General features: G+C 35.2%; 1 protein-coding gene across 4 annotated transcripts in view; it reads left to right on the top strand.

Annotated features, from left to right (window-relative positions):
* Positions 1–18,665, top strand: part of iqsec3b (IQ motif and Sec7 domain ArfGEF 3b) — a 71,541-nt gene that overhangs the window by 42,982 nt on the left and 9,894 nt on the right. The window contains exons 12-15 of one of the 4 annotated variants that reach the window (XM_009293398.5): positions 1,144–1,302; positions 2,770–2,859; positions 5,261–5,301; positions 11,737–13,355. In XM_009293398.5, coding sequence (XP_009291673.1) covers positions 1,144–1,302; positions 2,770–2,859; positions 5,261–5,301; positions 11,737–11,808 — 362 coding nt within the window. In that variant the 3' untranslated portion in view covers positions 11,809–13,355. Of the gene's footprint in view, positions 1–1,143; positions 1,303–2,769; positions 2,860–5,260; positions 5,302–7,148; positions 10,508–11,719; positions 13,356–18,665 lie in introns of those variants that run through there. The other 3 variants (XM_677830.9, XM_009293399.5, XM_073930221.1) reach the window with 3 other exon arrangements.

The following is an 18,665-nucleotide window of genomic DNA, read 5'->3' as shown; positions in this document are numbered from 1 at the left end:
AGCACAACAACAAATGTTTTTGAGGACAATCACTTACTGCACCTTTAAATATGAATATAATTTTTTTTCACATAACAATGCTTATTTCATGCTATTTTTCATACAAGTTTTTTTAATTATGTGCTAAATTTAAATTAAGTAATATTAAAATGATTGATTATTAATTGACCTTATAAGATCAACAAAATTTCAATTTTGGTAATTTAATATCAGTTCAGAAATAACTAAATATGTTTTGTGTTTTAAACAAAACATAAAAGCATAATCCACATAATGCCTTCAAAACATTTTAAAATGCAAAGTGTAGTCATGGATAATGCCATCATTTTTATATTAAAATAATTTTTAGTGACTTTATTTTTTTTCAAGAAGTAGATTACCTATTAATCTCCTAAGAAAAACAATTCTTCCAAAGATTTTACTTTCAAACCCGACTCTTATTCTCTATTTATAAGGTAAAGGTGTTTATAAGATATCTCCAAAATGTATCTGTTTGCTTTTCTGTCAGTCAAGCTGTGAAGTTTATACATGGCCATTATGATGTAAACCAGTGGACAATTGGACAATGAACGGGGGTGCCCTGGTGATTTCCAAAAAATTATATATTTTTATTAAACTATAACAATTACCATATTTTATCCAAAACCTACTGAAAAGAAAAACTAATCGTTAATAGTTACTATGTACTATATAGTTACTATAGTAGTTTATAGTTCTGGTTCTATTAGATTGCGACCTCTGGGGTAATTACATTATATTAAACACAGCAATAGCATCAGATGCAGCAGACTGATTTTATAACAGCAGGTTAAACTTTATGATACATTTACAGCACTGATATACATTATAAAAATTAAACAAAGAATAGACTTGTGTCTATTAGTGTGTGCGCCATTGCATGCAAGATTTCTGTATTTATAACCACCACAGAGGATATTGAGGGTTGCGAGTCAGTGGCATTGTTGTTTTGGAGGTCACGGGCAGAAAAGTTTGGTAACCCCTAATGTAAACAACGGTAACTGCATGAGAACACATTATGCAGTACACAAATAATATTAGTTTAAATCAAGCTGAAATAATTCACAAATCCCCAGAGCAGGATCTCACTAAGTATTTGTTGTAATACAATGTTTTTGTTCACAGATTATCCTCATGGAATCACGATATTGTCTCCGTTCTCGTCGGAGAAGAAGCAGGTGGTGAGTTTCTGTTCTCAGAGCGCCGACGAGCTGCTCAAGTTCATAGAGGACCTGAGAGAGAGCATCGCAGAAGTGGCAGAGATGGAGCAAATCCGCATTGAGTGTGAGTATCTTTCTACATTACTGCATGCTCATTTATCCATGTTGACATGCTTTAGCGTAGCCAAAATCACTTTAAATAGAATACACTGTAAAAACGCTGGGTTGTTTTATGTTGGGTCAAATATGGAAGAACCCAGAAGTTTTTTCTTGTTAGCTCACAATTTTATTCTTAGGGTGAACAATTAATCTATGCAAGCGTGTCCACTGATCGTTTGTTTTGGAAATCTTAAATCAAATCTGACAATTTGGTTCTGCTATTGCAGTGGTGGTCCATCTCTGATGATGTCAATTCACATATTCTTAACCACACCCATCTTATCGTTAGTTTGCTATGAGGGAATGATCAATATCAATATTACGTTTCAGTTGGAAGTTTATTACATACTGAAATAAAAGTCACAGCAACTTCTAATTCAGGTGAACTTTAATTTAAGAAAATTAACCCAGCATTATTCATATTTGACCCAACATTGGGTTACATTCATTCATTTTCCTTTGGTTTAGTCTCTGATTTATCAGGGATCGCAACAGTGGAATGAACTGCCAACTATTCCAGCATATGTTTAATGCAGCGGATGCCCTTCCAGCTGCAACCCAGTACTATGAAACATCCATACACACCCTCATTCACACACACTCATACACTACAGCCAATTCAGTTTATTCAATTCATCTACAGCCCATGCCTTTGGACTGTGGGGGAAACCGGAGCACCCGGAGAAAACCAACCCCAACACGGGGAGAACATGCAAACTCCACACAGAAATGCCAACTGACCCAGCCGGGACTCGGACTAGCGACCTTCTTGCTGAGAGGCAACAGTGCTAACCACCAATAGCTGATATGTCCCCTTTAAAGAATGCTGTTTTACTGGTCATTGCATGTTTTCCTCATCTTAAGTTGTTTAATACCACTATACATAATTGATTTATTATTCTTAACATTTTAACTCATTATCATCACCTAAAGGTTCGCTTGAATGGAAGTTGATAATCATCAGTGGTTTGAACCCTACCGAAAAAACCTACTTAAACCAGCCTAGGCTGGTTGGCTGGTATTAGCTGGTTGACCAGCCTGGTTTTAGAGGGGTTTTGGCCATTTCCAGGCTGGTTTCCAGCCATTTCCAGCCTGGTCTTAGCTGGTCAGGCTGGGAGATGACCAGCTAAAACCAGCTTGACCAGCCTAGCCAGGCTGGGACTCCAACCAAAGCCAGCTATGTCCAGCTTAAACCAGGCTGGTCAGGCTGGTTTTAGCTGGCCATTTTCCAGCCTGACCAGCTAAGACCAGGCTGGAAATGGCTGGAAACCAGCCTGGAAATGTCCAAAACCCCTCTAAAACCAGGCTGGTCAACCAGCTAAAACCAGCCAACCAGCCTAGGCTGGTTTAAGCTGGATTTTTCAGCAGGGATGCCTTGCTCGTGGGCAATATTGTGGCCGTCATTAAAATGAATTATGTATGCGCTTCTCAGGGGAACTAGAAAGACAACAGGTTGTGAGAAATCAAACTAACAAGAACGGCACACAACTGGACATCCATGCCGGACCGAGTTCTGCTTCAGGTACACGCAATAACATACATATCCGCTTGTTAAGTGGTGACGTGTTTGTGATGTATGTATACTGTTTCCGGGTCCAAGCTGCCATTCATTTGAGTGGAGAAATCATTCGTTTATGATCACGTTTTATTCCTATCACACATTAAAGTTAATTTTATATAAAATCATAGTGTACACAACAATCTCTGGGCTTGCTGCATAACAAATACCAAAATTTAACAATTTATAAAAAAATGAATCACTTTTTTGGCCATCGGATATTAGGCATGGACATATACAGTATATTGCAATCGTGATTTTCGAAAGCATTAAATCGCTTTGTAAACATTTATTATTACCATTTAATGAGTCTCCCCATTCAATTAAATAGAGCGCTTGGACCCGGAAGCCGCTTTGCGTGACGTCACACTTAACAAGCGGATTCACACATATACAATCATTCAACCTCCTGTGAATTTGTTTTTCTGTTTCAGATATTTTACAAATGATGTTTAACAGAGCAAAAAGAATGATCACAGTATGTCTGATAATATTTTTTAATTGTTTTATTTCGGCTTGAATAAAAGCAGTTTTTATTTAAAAAAACAACAAAAAAAAAAAAAAACGTTTTAAGGTAAAAATTAGTAACCCTCTTAAAACCTCTGAGCTTGCCAGATCACTGCGGCATGGTTAGCATCTTTTTTCTTATCAGTGCCAAAGACACCAAGAATGCACTGTTGATTTTGTTCACACAAGCAAGTGTTATGCACCGTTCAAATCAGTTAGGTGTCTACTTTTTGCTGTGTACACTCAAAATAACAATAAAGAGTGTATTTTTGCAAAATAAGGATGATAAACAGTGTGTGCATTTTTTCTTTGTTCTCCCTGCAAGCTGTTTTTAGAAATGCAACAGTAACTCAAATAACCACTTGTTACAACCGAGGTCTGCAGAAGAGCATCTCTGAATGCACAACACGTCCAACCTTGAGGCAGATGGGCTACAGCAGCAGAAGACCACACCGGGTACCACTCCTGTCAGCTAAGAACAGGAAACTGAGGCTACAATTCTTACAGGCTCACCAAAATTGGACAATAGAGGATTGGAAAAATGTTGCCTGGTCTGATGAGTCTCAATTTCTGCTGCAACATTCGGATGGTAGGGAAGAATTTGACACCAGCAAAAGGAAAGCATGGATCCATCCTGCCTTGTATCAACAGTTCAGGCTGCTGGTGGTGGTGTAATGGTGTGGGGGGTATTTTCTTGGCACACTTTGGGCCCATTAGTACCAATTGAGCATTGTGTCAACACCACAGCCTACCTCAGTATTGTTGCTGACCATGTCCATCCCTTTATGACCACAGTATAACCATCTTCTGATGGCTACTTCCAGCAGGATAACACACCACATCAAAGCGCAAATAATCTCAGACTGGTTTTTTGAACATGACAATGACTTCACTGTACTCAAATGGCCTCCACAGTCACCATATCTCAATCCAATAGAGCATCTTTGGGATGTGGTGGAACGGGAGGTTCGCAAAATGGATGTGCAGCTGACAAATCGGTAGCAACTGCGTGATGCTATCATCTCAATATGGAGCAAAATCTCTGAGGAATATTCCAGTACCTTATTGAATCTATGCCACGAAGGATCATGGCAGTTCTGAAGGTGAAAGCGGGTCCAACCAGGTACTAGTAAGGTGTTCCTAATAAAGTGTCCAGTGAGTATTTATCTATAGCTCAAGCTCAAAATATCTACTTTGAGTGCATGTTGAAAACTAATATTGTTTGATAAAGTAATCAAAAAGCAACACTGTCTCTATGTTTCTCAGTCTGAGCTCAATATTTTCATGTGACCATGCCCAAAAGCAACATTGTTATTACAATCGTCCACGTGAGACACGTGCAACATGTATACTGTGGTCAGAAAAACAGCGGAATCTCCATGAACACGAGAGACATACATGAGAGACGTACCTGCATACAGCTTGAAAGGTGCACTTTGCAACTCCTTTTGAAAACTAATGTTGTCTCGTTTGGTAATATTTGGCAATACCTTTTTGATTGTCTACAGAAAAAAAAATTGTTAAAAAAGGACTTGCCTAATTACCCTAACTAACAGAAATTAACCAAATTAACCTAGTTAAGCCTTTAAATGTCACTTTAAGCTGTATAGAAGTGTCTTGAGAATATGAGATGAGTTATTAAAACTATTATGTTTAGAAATGTGTTGAATAAATCTTCTTTCTGTCAGAAATCAGACTTTCTCCAGAAGAAAAATATATTATATGGAAATACTGTGGAAAATATCCTTGCTCTGTTAAACATCACTTGGGAAATATTTTGAAGTTTGTCAGGAGGGCTAATAATTTTGACTTCCACTGAATGTTATAAGCCTGTTTTTGATGTCTTGTGTATTTGCAGGGGATGATTTTTATGAGAAAGCGGGAAGCAACACGGTAGAGGTTTGTATCATTAAATTGTGCTGTGAGTGTAAAATTATGATTCGGTGTGCATGCATGTACAGCGTCCTCCAGAAATCTGAAAACGCTCACGGCAAAGTAGAGTTTTGGATAACATCAGCTAAATCTGTATCATTTTTTGTGATGAGTGCATTGATAAAGGGCAGCTCTGACTGTGAATATGAAAATAGCTGTTTTAAAAGCATCAATGGTAATCTGACTGTTCTGAAATCATTTAGGGCAAATATAAAGATCTACAAATCCAATACATTTCAAAAAGAAACTTGCACGTAATCAATCAGAAAATAACACTATACTGCATATTATTTATTAAGAAATTAAAGTAATTATTCCATCAAATTTTGGGGTGCTGTGTCCAAAAACCATGCCAGTTTAGTTCTAGCACAATTTGTCACAAAATATGATTGGGATTTGTTCTTTAGTTCATTATTAGATCAATTATCTGTTGATTTGTTTATTTTATTTTTACATTTATGACATAATTTTAGGCCTACTCAGGTTTTTGATGCTAAAATAAATTTCAGGAAGATTTCATAAAAACTATTTGTAAACTTTCTTAGACATTAATTGGAGGCTTTTAAATTTTTAAAAAATGACTTTGTCAAAAAATATCAAAAATGGCTTAGAGTATGATTGATTAACAAAAAATAATCAATGAAATACTATTGTACATACTTTTATAAGTACATAACCAAAAAAACATAAGATTTTTGTATATAATAAATAAAATATGAAATTACCTGATGAAATGTTTTATTTCGAATATTTTTACATTTTATCAAAATCAGCGCAACATTGGATATTTGTTTAAATTGAACTCAATTCAAGTATATATTTACTGTGTGTATATATATATATATATATATATATATATATATATATATATATATATATATATATATATATATATATATATATATATATATATATATACATTTTTTATTATTACTATATTTTTTATATTTTCATCCATTTCTCAGTAAATGTAAGCGTGCATTTTAGTGCATTTAAACAAAACTTTATTTAAAATTTATTAAGCAGATTTACTTATGAAAATAATATTTTAGTCACCAAACAGATTTAGAAATTGAAAGAGAATACAATTAAATGCAAGCAAAATATATATAAAAAAAAAATATTACAACCTACAAAATTTCAATTCAATTTTTCCTTTTTTTTCTTCTCTTGATATTTTCTTCTTTTAAAATTTGTATTTAATATTTTTCTATAAGATATAAATTTGGGGGAACTAGTTTTTAGACTGTTATCGTACGTTATTTTGTTAGATAAGCTCTACATTTGGCTTCAGTACTGACTAATCTAATGTACAGTATATGCACAAATACAATATTGTATGGATAATAACATCCTTCTGAGCCTATTAGTAGGCACAGAAGGCCCCTACTGGCCCATATCAGCTGGTAACCACAGATTATGCACATTCAATCGAGTGATAACATTTGAAACGGGTAAACATCAAATGCTTTGCTTGCATTTAATATGCTTTCAATATATCCAAAACCAGTACAACATTAGACATTCAGGAACTTTATACTTTGTCAGAAATATCTAACTTTGTCTAATGATGTAAAATTAGTCCTCTTGTCAAATCTTAAAATTCTTTTAGAAATCAAGGCTGTGCTGTTGGCATTTCCATTAATAAATGCATAACACTTGAATGCATTTATGTCATAAAAGTAAAGCAATCATGTTAACATTGTCCAAAACTCAATCTCACAACCCCGAGCATTTTCAGACTTCTGGCATATATTGTAAGTGGTAAGAGCACGTACTGTCCATTCAGTTATCATCACTATATCTCCTTGCAGAATCAGAGATAACCTCCCCACCAGCCCACAACCCCTGCCCTTCACCCACTGACCCCTGAGCTCACTGTCCGTCAAAGCGGAGACGCCTGCCCTCGGTGTCTTCACTGCGCGCACACACACATAGACCCCCGTGCAGAGTAATAACGGCACTGCCAATCCCAGATAACACCATCTGCCCCTCACCGTCATCTGTAATCTATGGCCTCTCACTCAGGCTTTTGCTGACTGCTGTGTTTTAGTCTTGCATACAGCTGCTGTTGTTGTGTGGTGAAATTCTCTCAAAGACACACCGGTTATTAAGACTTAATATAATATAAATGATGTCTTAGTGAAATAGTGTAGTAGGACAACCCAATTTTGTTCCTGGAGCCACACAAACAGTACTTATTTTGGATGTCTCCCTTATCTGACCCATTCATTTCAGAATTTGGAGCCTCTTCTAATGTTCGAATGAGCTGATTCTGGTGTGTTTGATTAGGGAGAGGTTGAAAACATGTACTGTTGGTGTGCCTTCGGGAACAGGGTTGGGAAACACTGTATTAGGAAACCCATGGGCTATATAGGGTGCCATTACTTTAGGTCAGGGGTGTCCAAACTTGGTCCTTTGCTTAATAGCGGAGAAACAATTTTAATTTTCCTAACACACGTCCAGAAACACAATAGCCAATAGTTTTACCGCACTTCATTAAAGAGGCTGAGCTGTTTCTAGTGTGGACAGAAGGCTACGAAAGCGCTTTTCAGAGATGCCAAACACGCATACACATGCAAACCGGGTCTATCAAGACAAGGTGCAAATTACCCAGCATGCAACAAGGACCCTCACTGCCAAGCGCCGAGGCCCTCAAGGGGCACTTTAATGCTTCTTACAGACGGATAAAAATATAACAGTCTGATTAGCAGCGCAGTAATAAAAGGAAACGCATAAGATAGTAGCTAATTATCCAAATGGCGGCAGTTCAAGCAGGAAGTCAGCATCACCCGCTTTCACCCACACCGACTGTGCTGTAGGTACTGTATCATGCTGTCTTCCGCTGTCTGCATGAACTGCCAGGTTTTGTTGTACCTTTATTAACTAACTAAACACTTATTAGTATTATTAGATTTTTCTTTTTTTTGGAGGAACAAGAAAAACAGGCCAGTAATTGACCGCTCGCAGTAAAAAAAAATAAGCCAGGACAAGAAATGTTTTTGCAAGTTATTTTGATGATCAGTTTTCTACTAAATTTGAAAAGTTATTAATATTTATTTTATTAATAGCTTTTTAAGTCATTAATTGTTAGTAATAACTTAATATTTTAGTCAGTTTGATTGCTGCAAGTTTTGATGACTTAAGAAAATACACTGTCTTTGTTAATATTAGTTTATAACACTGAGTAGTACATTTGTCATATTTATTATTCTTTTTTTTAACATTAGTTCATGCTAGCTCAATATTATTAAATGATATTGACTGATACATTGTTTAAGCCCAATGTTGTATTTGTCAATGTTAAAATTAACATTACCTACGAAAGATAAATGTGTTGTTTTAAAAATAAAGTCTATGGCCCCTATCATACACCCGGCGCAATGTGGCGCAAGGCGAGACGCAATTGTTGTTTGCTAGTTTCAGCTTGGTGCAAGAGTCGTTTTGACATTTTGCACCACGCTGTTTTAATAGCAAATATATTTGCGCTCATATGTGCGCCCATAGGCGTGCTGGTTTAAAAAAGGAGGCGTGTTGAGGTGCATTGCTGGCGCGTTGCTATTATCCAGAACAAAGCAGGTCTATAGTCCAGCGCAGAGCAGGTTAGTTGTGCGCCTCGCTTTCTCATTGCTTTATACAGACAGGATGTACAGTAATACGCAAATATCTTTGCATATGAAAAATAATAAAAATATTAAGGATATACATAGGATATAATAAGGATATATATAGGATATAAATATAAAGGATTAGAAAACATATTATCTTCTAGCCTACATAAATATAAAAACCATACTTTCATGCCATCTTCATCTCAGGGGGCTTTTTCAGTTTATTCATAACAATTCACTTTATGTTATTATTATTAGCAGTAATATTTAGTATATGCATATATTTGTTTTATTAAAAACAATCTTAGATTTGTCCACCTGTCAGGTTTTAGACTATCTGGGGCGCAGCATGTGTATTTGGATATAACTCGTTTTTTGAGCATACTTCGTTATTATTGTTCATTTATTCGTTTGCTGGAAATTCGAACTGAAGTTAGAAATAGTTTTGAAACAAATCTTTGTGCTTTATAAACAAAATTAATTATTCATTGGCTAATGGATGTCTGTGCGTACAAGAAGTTTCCCTATCCACCAGAGTGAAAGGGAAAGTAAACGATGAGGAGGCTCATCTCTCATTCTTGCGCTGTAGATGCTGTTTAACTGTTTTCTTGCTAGTGAAGTGTTCAGTTTTTCCACTTACAAAGTCTGTCATGTAAATAGAAAATGCGCGATGGCGCTGACTCTTAAAAGGGAATGGGAGATGAGACTCTGATTGGTTTATTCTCAAAACACACTTATAACTCATTAAGAAAATAAGCTCAACCCTTTTAGACCATGTGCCACGGCGCAAAGCGGATTTTTCCGTCCTTATTTTAGCAAAAGTGGATTCTGCCACGCCCTGAATGGGTTTGCGCCCTGCGCTTTGCACTTTGTGCATAAATCGTCAAAATAGAGCTCTACGAATTAAAAGTCAATATCGATTGTTGTTTCATGTAAAATGGTTTTCATTAGGCATTTTAAGTGGACAGTCAACACAAAAGTATTTGCAGTTTAATAAATGTACAACTCGTGCCTTAAGTACTCCAACGACAACAAACTAAACACATTTTTTGGGGGTCGATACCTATTTTACCAAACAACTATTGGCCAAATTCCAATATTTATCGCTTGCTTACCTGTATAATACTAGTTCATTTACAGTTATTCTCCCTGAACATTTATTAGATCCACACTTTAAAAAAAAAGGATTCCAAGATGATTCCTTGGATTTACACTTTTTTTTGTGGTCGTAAACAATTTATTTGGGCTGAATTTAAACAAACAAATTAAGTTGAACATTAATAAATTTAATACGTTTGTTTAAATTCAACAGGTATACATTGTTTGCAACAATTCTGAAGACATCATCTTTTTTCAGTGCATGTAACATTCATGTTACATGTTTGGCTCAATTTTTTTGTAATGATCAAACCATTAGTGATAGTTAACTTACCAGAGAGAAAATTGGATTATTCAACAAACATTTGAGACTATAACCCTGTCTGGACTGTGAATCTGTGCTTTTACCTGGTAAGACATTTTAAATGCTAAAAACAGCAACAATTCTTAAAAGTATAAACCACATAAAACATCTCCTTAAAGTGATAGTTCACCCCCCCCCCCCAATAAAAAAATTATGAGTGTTTTTCTTCTGTAGAGAAGATATTTTGAAGAAAGCTGGTAACCACTGACTTCCAAAGTATTTATTTGCTACTATGGGAGTCAATCGTTACAGATTTCCAACATTCTTTAAAACATTGTCATTCAAAATAATAAGAAACATTTGGAGCCACTTGAGGGTGAGTAAATAGTGAGTCAGTTTTCATTTTTTTGATTGAACTATCCCTTTAAATAAAAATACAAAAATCACAGTGTAGGAAGGGAGTGTCCCCAACTTTCACCCAATGTAAAAACAGCTGTTAAAAGTATGAACCACATAATATTAACCTTTAAAGTGATGGTTCACCCAGAAATCATAATCATTTCCTAACCCTTTACTTGTTTCAAAACCTTTAAGAGTTTCTTTTTTCTGTTGAACACAAAAAATATAGTGGCGAGGCAGTGGCGCAGTAGGTAGTGCTGTCGCCTCACAGCAAGAAGGTCGCTGGGTCGATCCTCGGCTCAGTTGGCGATTCTGTGTGGAGTTTGCATGTTCTCCCTGCCTTCGCGTGGGTTTCCTCCGGGTGCTTCGGTTTCCCTCACAGTCCAAAGACATGCGGTACAGGTGAAATGGGTATGCTAAATTGTCTGTAGTGTATGAGTGTTTGTGTGAATGTGTGTGTGGGTGTTTCCCAGAGATGGGTTGCGGCTGAAAAAACTTGCTGGATAAGTTGGCGGTTGATTCCGCTGTGGCGACCCCGGATTAATAAAGGAACTAAGCCGACAAGAAAATGAATGAATGAATGAACAGAAAATATACATTTTAAAGGAAGCTGGAAACCGGTAACCATTGACTTCTATAGCATTTATTTTTTCTATTATAGAAGTCAATGGTTACAGGTTTCCAAGATTCTCCAAAACATATCATTCAACAGAAGAAATACATGGAACCACTTGAGGGTGAATAAATAGTCAATTTTCACTTTTTGGAGTGAACTATCCCTTTAAATAAAAATAGACAGGCAGCGTCCCTCACTTTCACCCAGTGTAACGGCGCTGTATGTCAGTATTGGTGCCTTGTTTGCCGCCTGCATGCTCTGTGGCATGGCCTTGTCGTGTGATCCGCACCAGAGGGCCGTGAGAGTGCAGCAGGCCAGGCTGATAACGCTTCCTGCTTCTGGCTGTTTCTAAACTAGGTGTCAATTCACAACAGGCTCCAAACGTACCAACTCAGCTCTCCTCTGGCCCCGCCCAGCGCTCAGCAACGCCTGGCCGTCCTGCCTAGCCCCGCCCCTGACTCCGCCCTCACCATCTCCCCCGACACCCTGATCCAGTGCCAGCAGATCGTCAAGGTGATTGTCGTGGATTCGGCTGGGCGTGGCCATGTGGAGGCGTTTCTCAGCCACAACCCCGCTCATCGCCTCATCCAATCAGCGGTGTCCACGCCCACTAGGTCCCGGGAGGCGGGAAAACAACAACAGCAGCAGCAGCAGCCGCCCCTTCCCCCTCCACCGCCTCCTTATCATCACCCACATCAGTTTTGCCCGCCGACTCCACCTCCGCCACGCCACCTGCTGAGCCAGCGCAGGTACTCCAGCGGGACGCGCAGCCTAGTCTGAACAATTTACAGTTGAAGTCCAAATTATTAGCCCTCCTGTGATGTTTTTTTTTTCAAATATTTCCCAAATGATGTTTAACGGAGCAAGGCATTTTCAACAGTATTTCCTATGATTTTTTTTCTTCTGGAGAAAGTCGTACTGGTTTTATTTTGGGTCGAATGAACCCAGTTTTTTTTTTTTTTTTAATGCATTAAAGGTTAATATCATTACACTTTTTTTTTTATTGTCTACAGAACAAACCAACGTTAGTTAAACAATAATTTGCCTAATTACCCTGATTATCCTAGTTTATCCTTTAAATGTCCCTGAATATCTTTAAAAATGTCTAGTAAAATATTATTTACTGTCATCATGGCAAAGATAAAATACATCAGTTATTAGAAATGAGTTATCAAAACTACTATGTTAAGAAACATGCTGGAAAAATCTGCTCTCTGTTAAACAGAAAATGGGGAAAATATAGAAGGGGGCTAATAACTCAGGAGGGCTATTAATTCTGTCTTCAACTGTACATATCATTTGAATATGAGTTTACAGAGAAAACACTCTAAATGCATTTAGTCATCCTCATGTTGTAACAAACTCTTATGCTGTTGCTGTTTTATTGGGTTATTTTTAGTGCTAAATATGAAAAAGCTTATTGTTAATATAAATCTTTAACCATCTGTTTTTTCCAGTATAACAATTCAGTGACAAAGAAAGCACAATTAAAGTAGTGTGTTTGAGTCTTCTGAAGCCATATACTGTAGAAGCCGAGACCAAAATGTAGAAGTTATAGATTATTTACCATATTTATACTGCATTTCAATTGTTCATTTATTTAGAGGATATTAAAAGAGTATGGTAAAAATAAAAATACAATTTCTAAAATTATGAAAATGCAGGGCAGCACAGTGGCGCAGTGGGTAACAGGAACACCTCACTGCAAGAAGGTTGTTGGTTCGAGCTGCGGTTGGGTCAGTTGGCATTTCTGTGCAAAGTTTGCATGTTCTCCCCGTGTTCACATGGGTTTCCATCATAGTCCAAAGACATGCGCTATACTGTAGGTGAATTGGGTAAGCTAAATTGTCCATAGTGTATGAAAGTGAATGAGTGTGTAAGGATGCATCCCAGTGATGTTTTGCAGCTGGAAGGTCATCAAGTTGGCGGTTCATTCCGCTGTGGTGACCCCAGATTGATAAAGGGACTAAGCTGAAAAGAAAAGGAATGAATGAAAAAAAAAAAAAAAAACATACACACATATGTCTATATATATATATATATATATATATATATATATATATATATATATATATATATATATATATATTTTTTTTTTTTTATATATATATAAAATTCTATTATTTTTATATTCTATATGTACATATAATAAACACATATAATATATTAAATATAATAATATATAATAAAAAAAATTATATATATATAATTATATTATATATATAATACATGACCAAATCTTCCACTGCAGTTAGGCAAAATACACTTAAATTATAAATACACTCTATGAATTATTAATTTCAGCAAATTTATTTGGTTTTAAATTATTAGACATTTAAACAAGAGGGAACAACTAAAATATATTGAATAAATCCTAAGGATTACATTATTGTGCAGTTTACTAAGTGTGAACTGTCCAGAGCTATTTTAGCATTATTTATATATTGTTGTATTTATTATTAATATTTAAAATTTGCTTTTAATTTTCTATTTTGTTTAATAGTTTTTGGTATATTTCTATTTAGCTAGAGTTTTTAGCTCTTAAATTCACATTTTTCAAATATTTATATTTATTTTAGCTTCACTTTGACAATTGAAAATGATTCTTAATAGTTTTATTTTGACATTTATTTATTTATTTTTTCAAAAATGTGTATTTGTGTTCAGGGGAAAAATGACAGCATACAGCTTTAAAGCATCATGAGGATGAATAAATGAATACATAAAATGTGACAAAATGTTCATATATCGCTTTAAAACTGACACTCTTTTCCAAGACACAAAATAGCACAAGCAGCCCGATCTGAACTGCTGACATTGATCGCTCAGCAGAAGCTACACGTAGAATCGTTGGGTCCTCATGGCCTTAAAGTGTGTATTTAAAGTCAGTAGATGTATAGTATTTTTTTAAGAGGGTGTTTTTTTCTCAGATCTTTATTGTGTGTGTTCACCATGTCCCCGTATTCAAATGAAGTGTTTCTATATTTTGGTTTCTCCATGTCATGTGACCTGAACCACAGTAGATGGGTAGATCAATGTAGAGGGAGATCAATTTGTTCCTAGTCACCATCATAAAATAATGTTTTGCAATTATATAAATGTCGACATTGTATTTTGTATGGAAATAGGAAATCACCACCCTCTTTCAAATGTCTTACCATTCGGCTTAAAGCTGAAGACAATATCAAATTCCAGTATTCAGATATAAATGATACCTAAATAAAAAAAATATTCATGCTAAAACAGTGCTGGGTAAAGTACAATTATTAAAAGTATTTAAATGATGTTCTAAATACTTGGTACCCTATCATACACCTGGCGCAATAAGCGCAAGACATGTATGGTGAGATTTGTTGCTATTTTCAGAGCAGCACAACTGTCATTTTCACGTACCGCGCCACATTGTTTACATAGCAAATCCACTTGCGCCACTTTGTAGACACATAGTGCTGGTCTATAAAGGAGGTGTGCACATTGTTGGCGCATTGCTATTTTGAGAAACTGAAATAGACTGTGCCATTGTATAATGTTACTAGTATAGCAGTATTATTTATTTTATGCATATTTATATTAGTTTTAATAAAAATAAGTGTAGATTTGTCCTTGTACTGTAGGCTTTAAAGACGTATGCATCACCTTATGGGGCTTAAGAATATGACGTGTTTGGATACAACTCAGTTTTTAACCACACTTCGTTATTATTGATAAATCTATTTATTTGCTGGAAATTAGAACTGAACTTAGAAATAGAAATTTTAAAATCTTTGAGCTTAACAAACAAAATTAAATATGTAAGCCAATGGATGTCTTCAGTGGAGTGCATACAACACTGTTTCCTTATCCACAAAAGTAAAGGAGTAAAGAGTAAAAGTAAAGTAAAGTGAAAGTAAAGGCTGATTGGAGGAGGCTCGTTCTTTCTTCTCGCACTGCAGATGGTCTGTTTAACTGTTTTCTCGCCAGTTTTTACACTTATAAAGTCTGCCATGTAAATAGCAAATGCGCCATGGTGCAACCCAACTGACTCTTAAAAAGAATAGGAGATGAGACTCTGATTGGTTTAATGCAGTTTATGCTCAAAACACACCCAGAACTCATTAGGATAATAAGCACAACCCTGTTAAACCATTCATCGGAGCACAGAGCTCATTTTTTTTGTCCTTAAAATAGCAGAAGTGGATTCAGACACGCCCTTAATGCTTTAACGTCATGCACTTTAAACTGCACCTAGATCCTTAAAATCGAGCCCATGTTCTGAAAAGTAACTTAGTTACTCAATAAGTTATTTATATCTTGACTCAAAAATAAAAAAAAATCTAAAATCTCAACTCATAAGCAATAAAATTACAATCTGAACAATATATGTATAAAATGACACCATATTTCAAACACACTGTACCACACTGTATATTGACACATTTTTAAAACATTTCATTACTGGATAAATCTAACCCTTATAGCTGAAAAATTATAAATTACATGTTTAATTCTAAGAGTTATTCAAAATATCTGAATGTAAAAGAAGTATATATTAAAAGAAAAAAAAATTATATATATATATATTTATACAACAGTTCTGTCTGGTTCTCGAATCTGATTGGCTGATAGCCATGATATATTTAAATAATATCAGCACCCGTACAGCCTCTTTACCCTTTGTGTATTACTCCGCCCACATACAGCCAGCAACAAGCAGACACTACAGATCTAAAGTTTGAAAAATGTTTGCTCAGCTGTTTAATTTGCTTATGATTAGAATCCAACGCAGAAGAAAGTAGTTCCTCATACAAAAGGGTTTTTGAGACTCTCCATGTTTGATTTAGGTTTTATATACATAACCATGCTGTCAAACTGTTGTATAAACGCAATATCACACGAGTAGCAGTGCGATATGGCTGTATATCAGCACTGGTGGAGGCACTAAGGCAACGCACGCCTCTCACCAGTGCCGATATACAGCCATATCGCAATGCTACTCGTGTGATTTTGCTATTTTATATATATATATATATATATATATATATATATATATATATATATATATATATATATATATATATATATATATATATATATATATATATATATATATATATAATAAATTAATACATTTTTCAATTGATTTATTTACCCACCATTAATGTCTTAAGAAATGATAAATGATAATCTTCTTTTTTGTAATATATATTAATAAAACAAGTTATATATATATATATATATATATATATATATATATATATATATATATATATATATATATATATATATATATATATATATATATTCTTAAGCTTCTCAGAAATAATTTATATGAAAGTGTAAATTTGTTTGCAGATTTTAAGAAAGGTAACTAACTGTAATTAAATTACCTAAAAATAAAAAAGTCATCCATTACTTTATTTTTCAGTGGAAAAGGCATGTAAATACAGTAACTATTTACTTTATAACTAATAACATCTAAAACTGTGCAAAAGTAAAATAACTTTGTTAGATAAATAACACCCTATAAAGTGGTTAAACTGCAGTAACCAACATGAGGCAGACAGCTACTTTGTTCTCATTAGTGGATTTCACATCAAATTTGCATTCAAATGGTCAAATCCGACCAAAATGTACGACTTTACTGGAGCAAATCCAAGTCTTTAAGTGAATTATTCAAACTGTGTTGTGAACGTTCTGAGTCTAAGGGTTTTTGGGAGAGATTTAGGTCAGGATGTAGCCACTAAAGAATTTTTTGAAAGCTAGAGATTTTGGCATCGTGTCACGAGTCCCAGTCTCAGCCGCTGAGAGATTTAGGATGCAGTTGCCATCCTGTATAGAAGAAGTGCTTGATCTTCAGCGATGCATATTGTATCTAATGATGAGCTCCATAAAGCCTTTAAAAAAAACTCCTGGCTTTAGCCTTAGTCTTTTAAACACTATGAGAGAGTGAAAACCTGTGCAGATATTCTGACTCTGCTTGGCTGTTGTCATTTTCCTATCATGTATTAAAGTATTTATTTTCAGCACCGGGTTCAGCTTTGGGCCGCTCCAGCCAATAGCAGAACAGCAATTACTAGGGAGGCGGCGATAAAGATAGCAAGGCCTCATCTGATTTGTCAAATTTAGATAAACAATGGCTGCATAAAATCATCAAACATGCTAATTCAAATTCATCAAACATGCTAGCGATACATATATTGCATATACTACTATCGCGATAACGATAATTTTGTGATATATCGTCCACGTTTTATACATTTTTTTGAGCGACACAAAGCAAAACATGCTGAATTTGAAAGAGGGTGGTGTTATAGCTGACCAACTAGAGCCAGGGATGGGCTTTCTAATCCAGCGAATCATCCGAAATCAACCTTTTTATTGTGTCTGGTCCTATAGAGCGACTTCTGTAGCGTGTTACTGTGATCCAGCCTGGTGCTCAGGTAGCTTCATATGAAAACCAGGCGCGCATCAAACCTCTGAGAAAAAAAATCTAATGTTGTATACCACAAGGCTATGACTGAGAAGTTGTATATTTTTAAAAACCTCTTCAAATGTTTATCAAAAATAGTTACGTTGAAATCTTTAACTCCAAATGATCTGGTGGATTTATTGTTTGTGTTTGCCACTTAGAGTCCACCGTATTTCCGTATTGCATGTCATAAAGAGACTCATATGTTTACGTGCAGATATTTATAAAGCTTTTACGGAGAGTATATCTCAGATGTACGACACTGATGTTTATGTTTCTACTTTCTTGGTTTGCTTTTTGAATCACGAGACTTGTTTTTGTTGTCTATTATCTGTTTTTATTCAAGGCATTTTTGGAAATGATGTCATTCTGTGTGTGGACACAGAGATTATATAGAAAAGCAGCAAAAAAATGTATTTATAAAACTATTTATTCATATGGAGTAGAGAATGAAAAGCTTTATTGTATAGTTTGCACAGCTGGTTATTCATTCTGACTGATAGTTCCTTCATGTACACCTTATTGGACATGTTTCTGCAAGTGTTCAATTTTTATCTACGAATCAGACGCTGCTAATTTGATAGCTTAAATTAATATGTAGAATATAGTGCTGTCAAAGAGTTAATCACATCCAAAATAAAAGCTTGTATTTACTTAATGTGAGTGTACTCACTTTGCATAAATGTTTATTCATTAATTTTCCTACGGCTTGGTCCCTTATTTATCAGGGGTCGCCACAGTGTAATGAACCGCCAACTATTCAGGTATATGTTTTTACTCAGCGGATGCTCTTCCAGCTGCAACCCAGCATTGGAAAAGTGTATAAATATTGTGTATTTATAAATAATAAATATA

This window comes from Danio rerio, chromosome 18, assembly GCF_049306965.1.
Source record: "Danio rerio strain Tuebingen ecotype United States chromosome 18, GRCz12tu, whole genome shotgun sequence".
NCBI lineage: Eukaryota > Metazoa > Chordata > Actinopteri > Cypriniformes > Danionidae > Danio > Danio rerio.
Note: the sequence above shows the minus strand (reverse complement) of the source record. Positions and strands in the feature narration are given on the sequence as shown.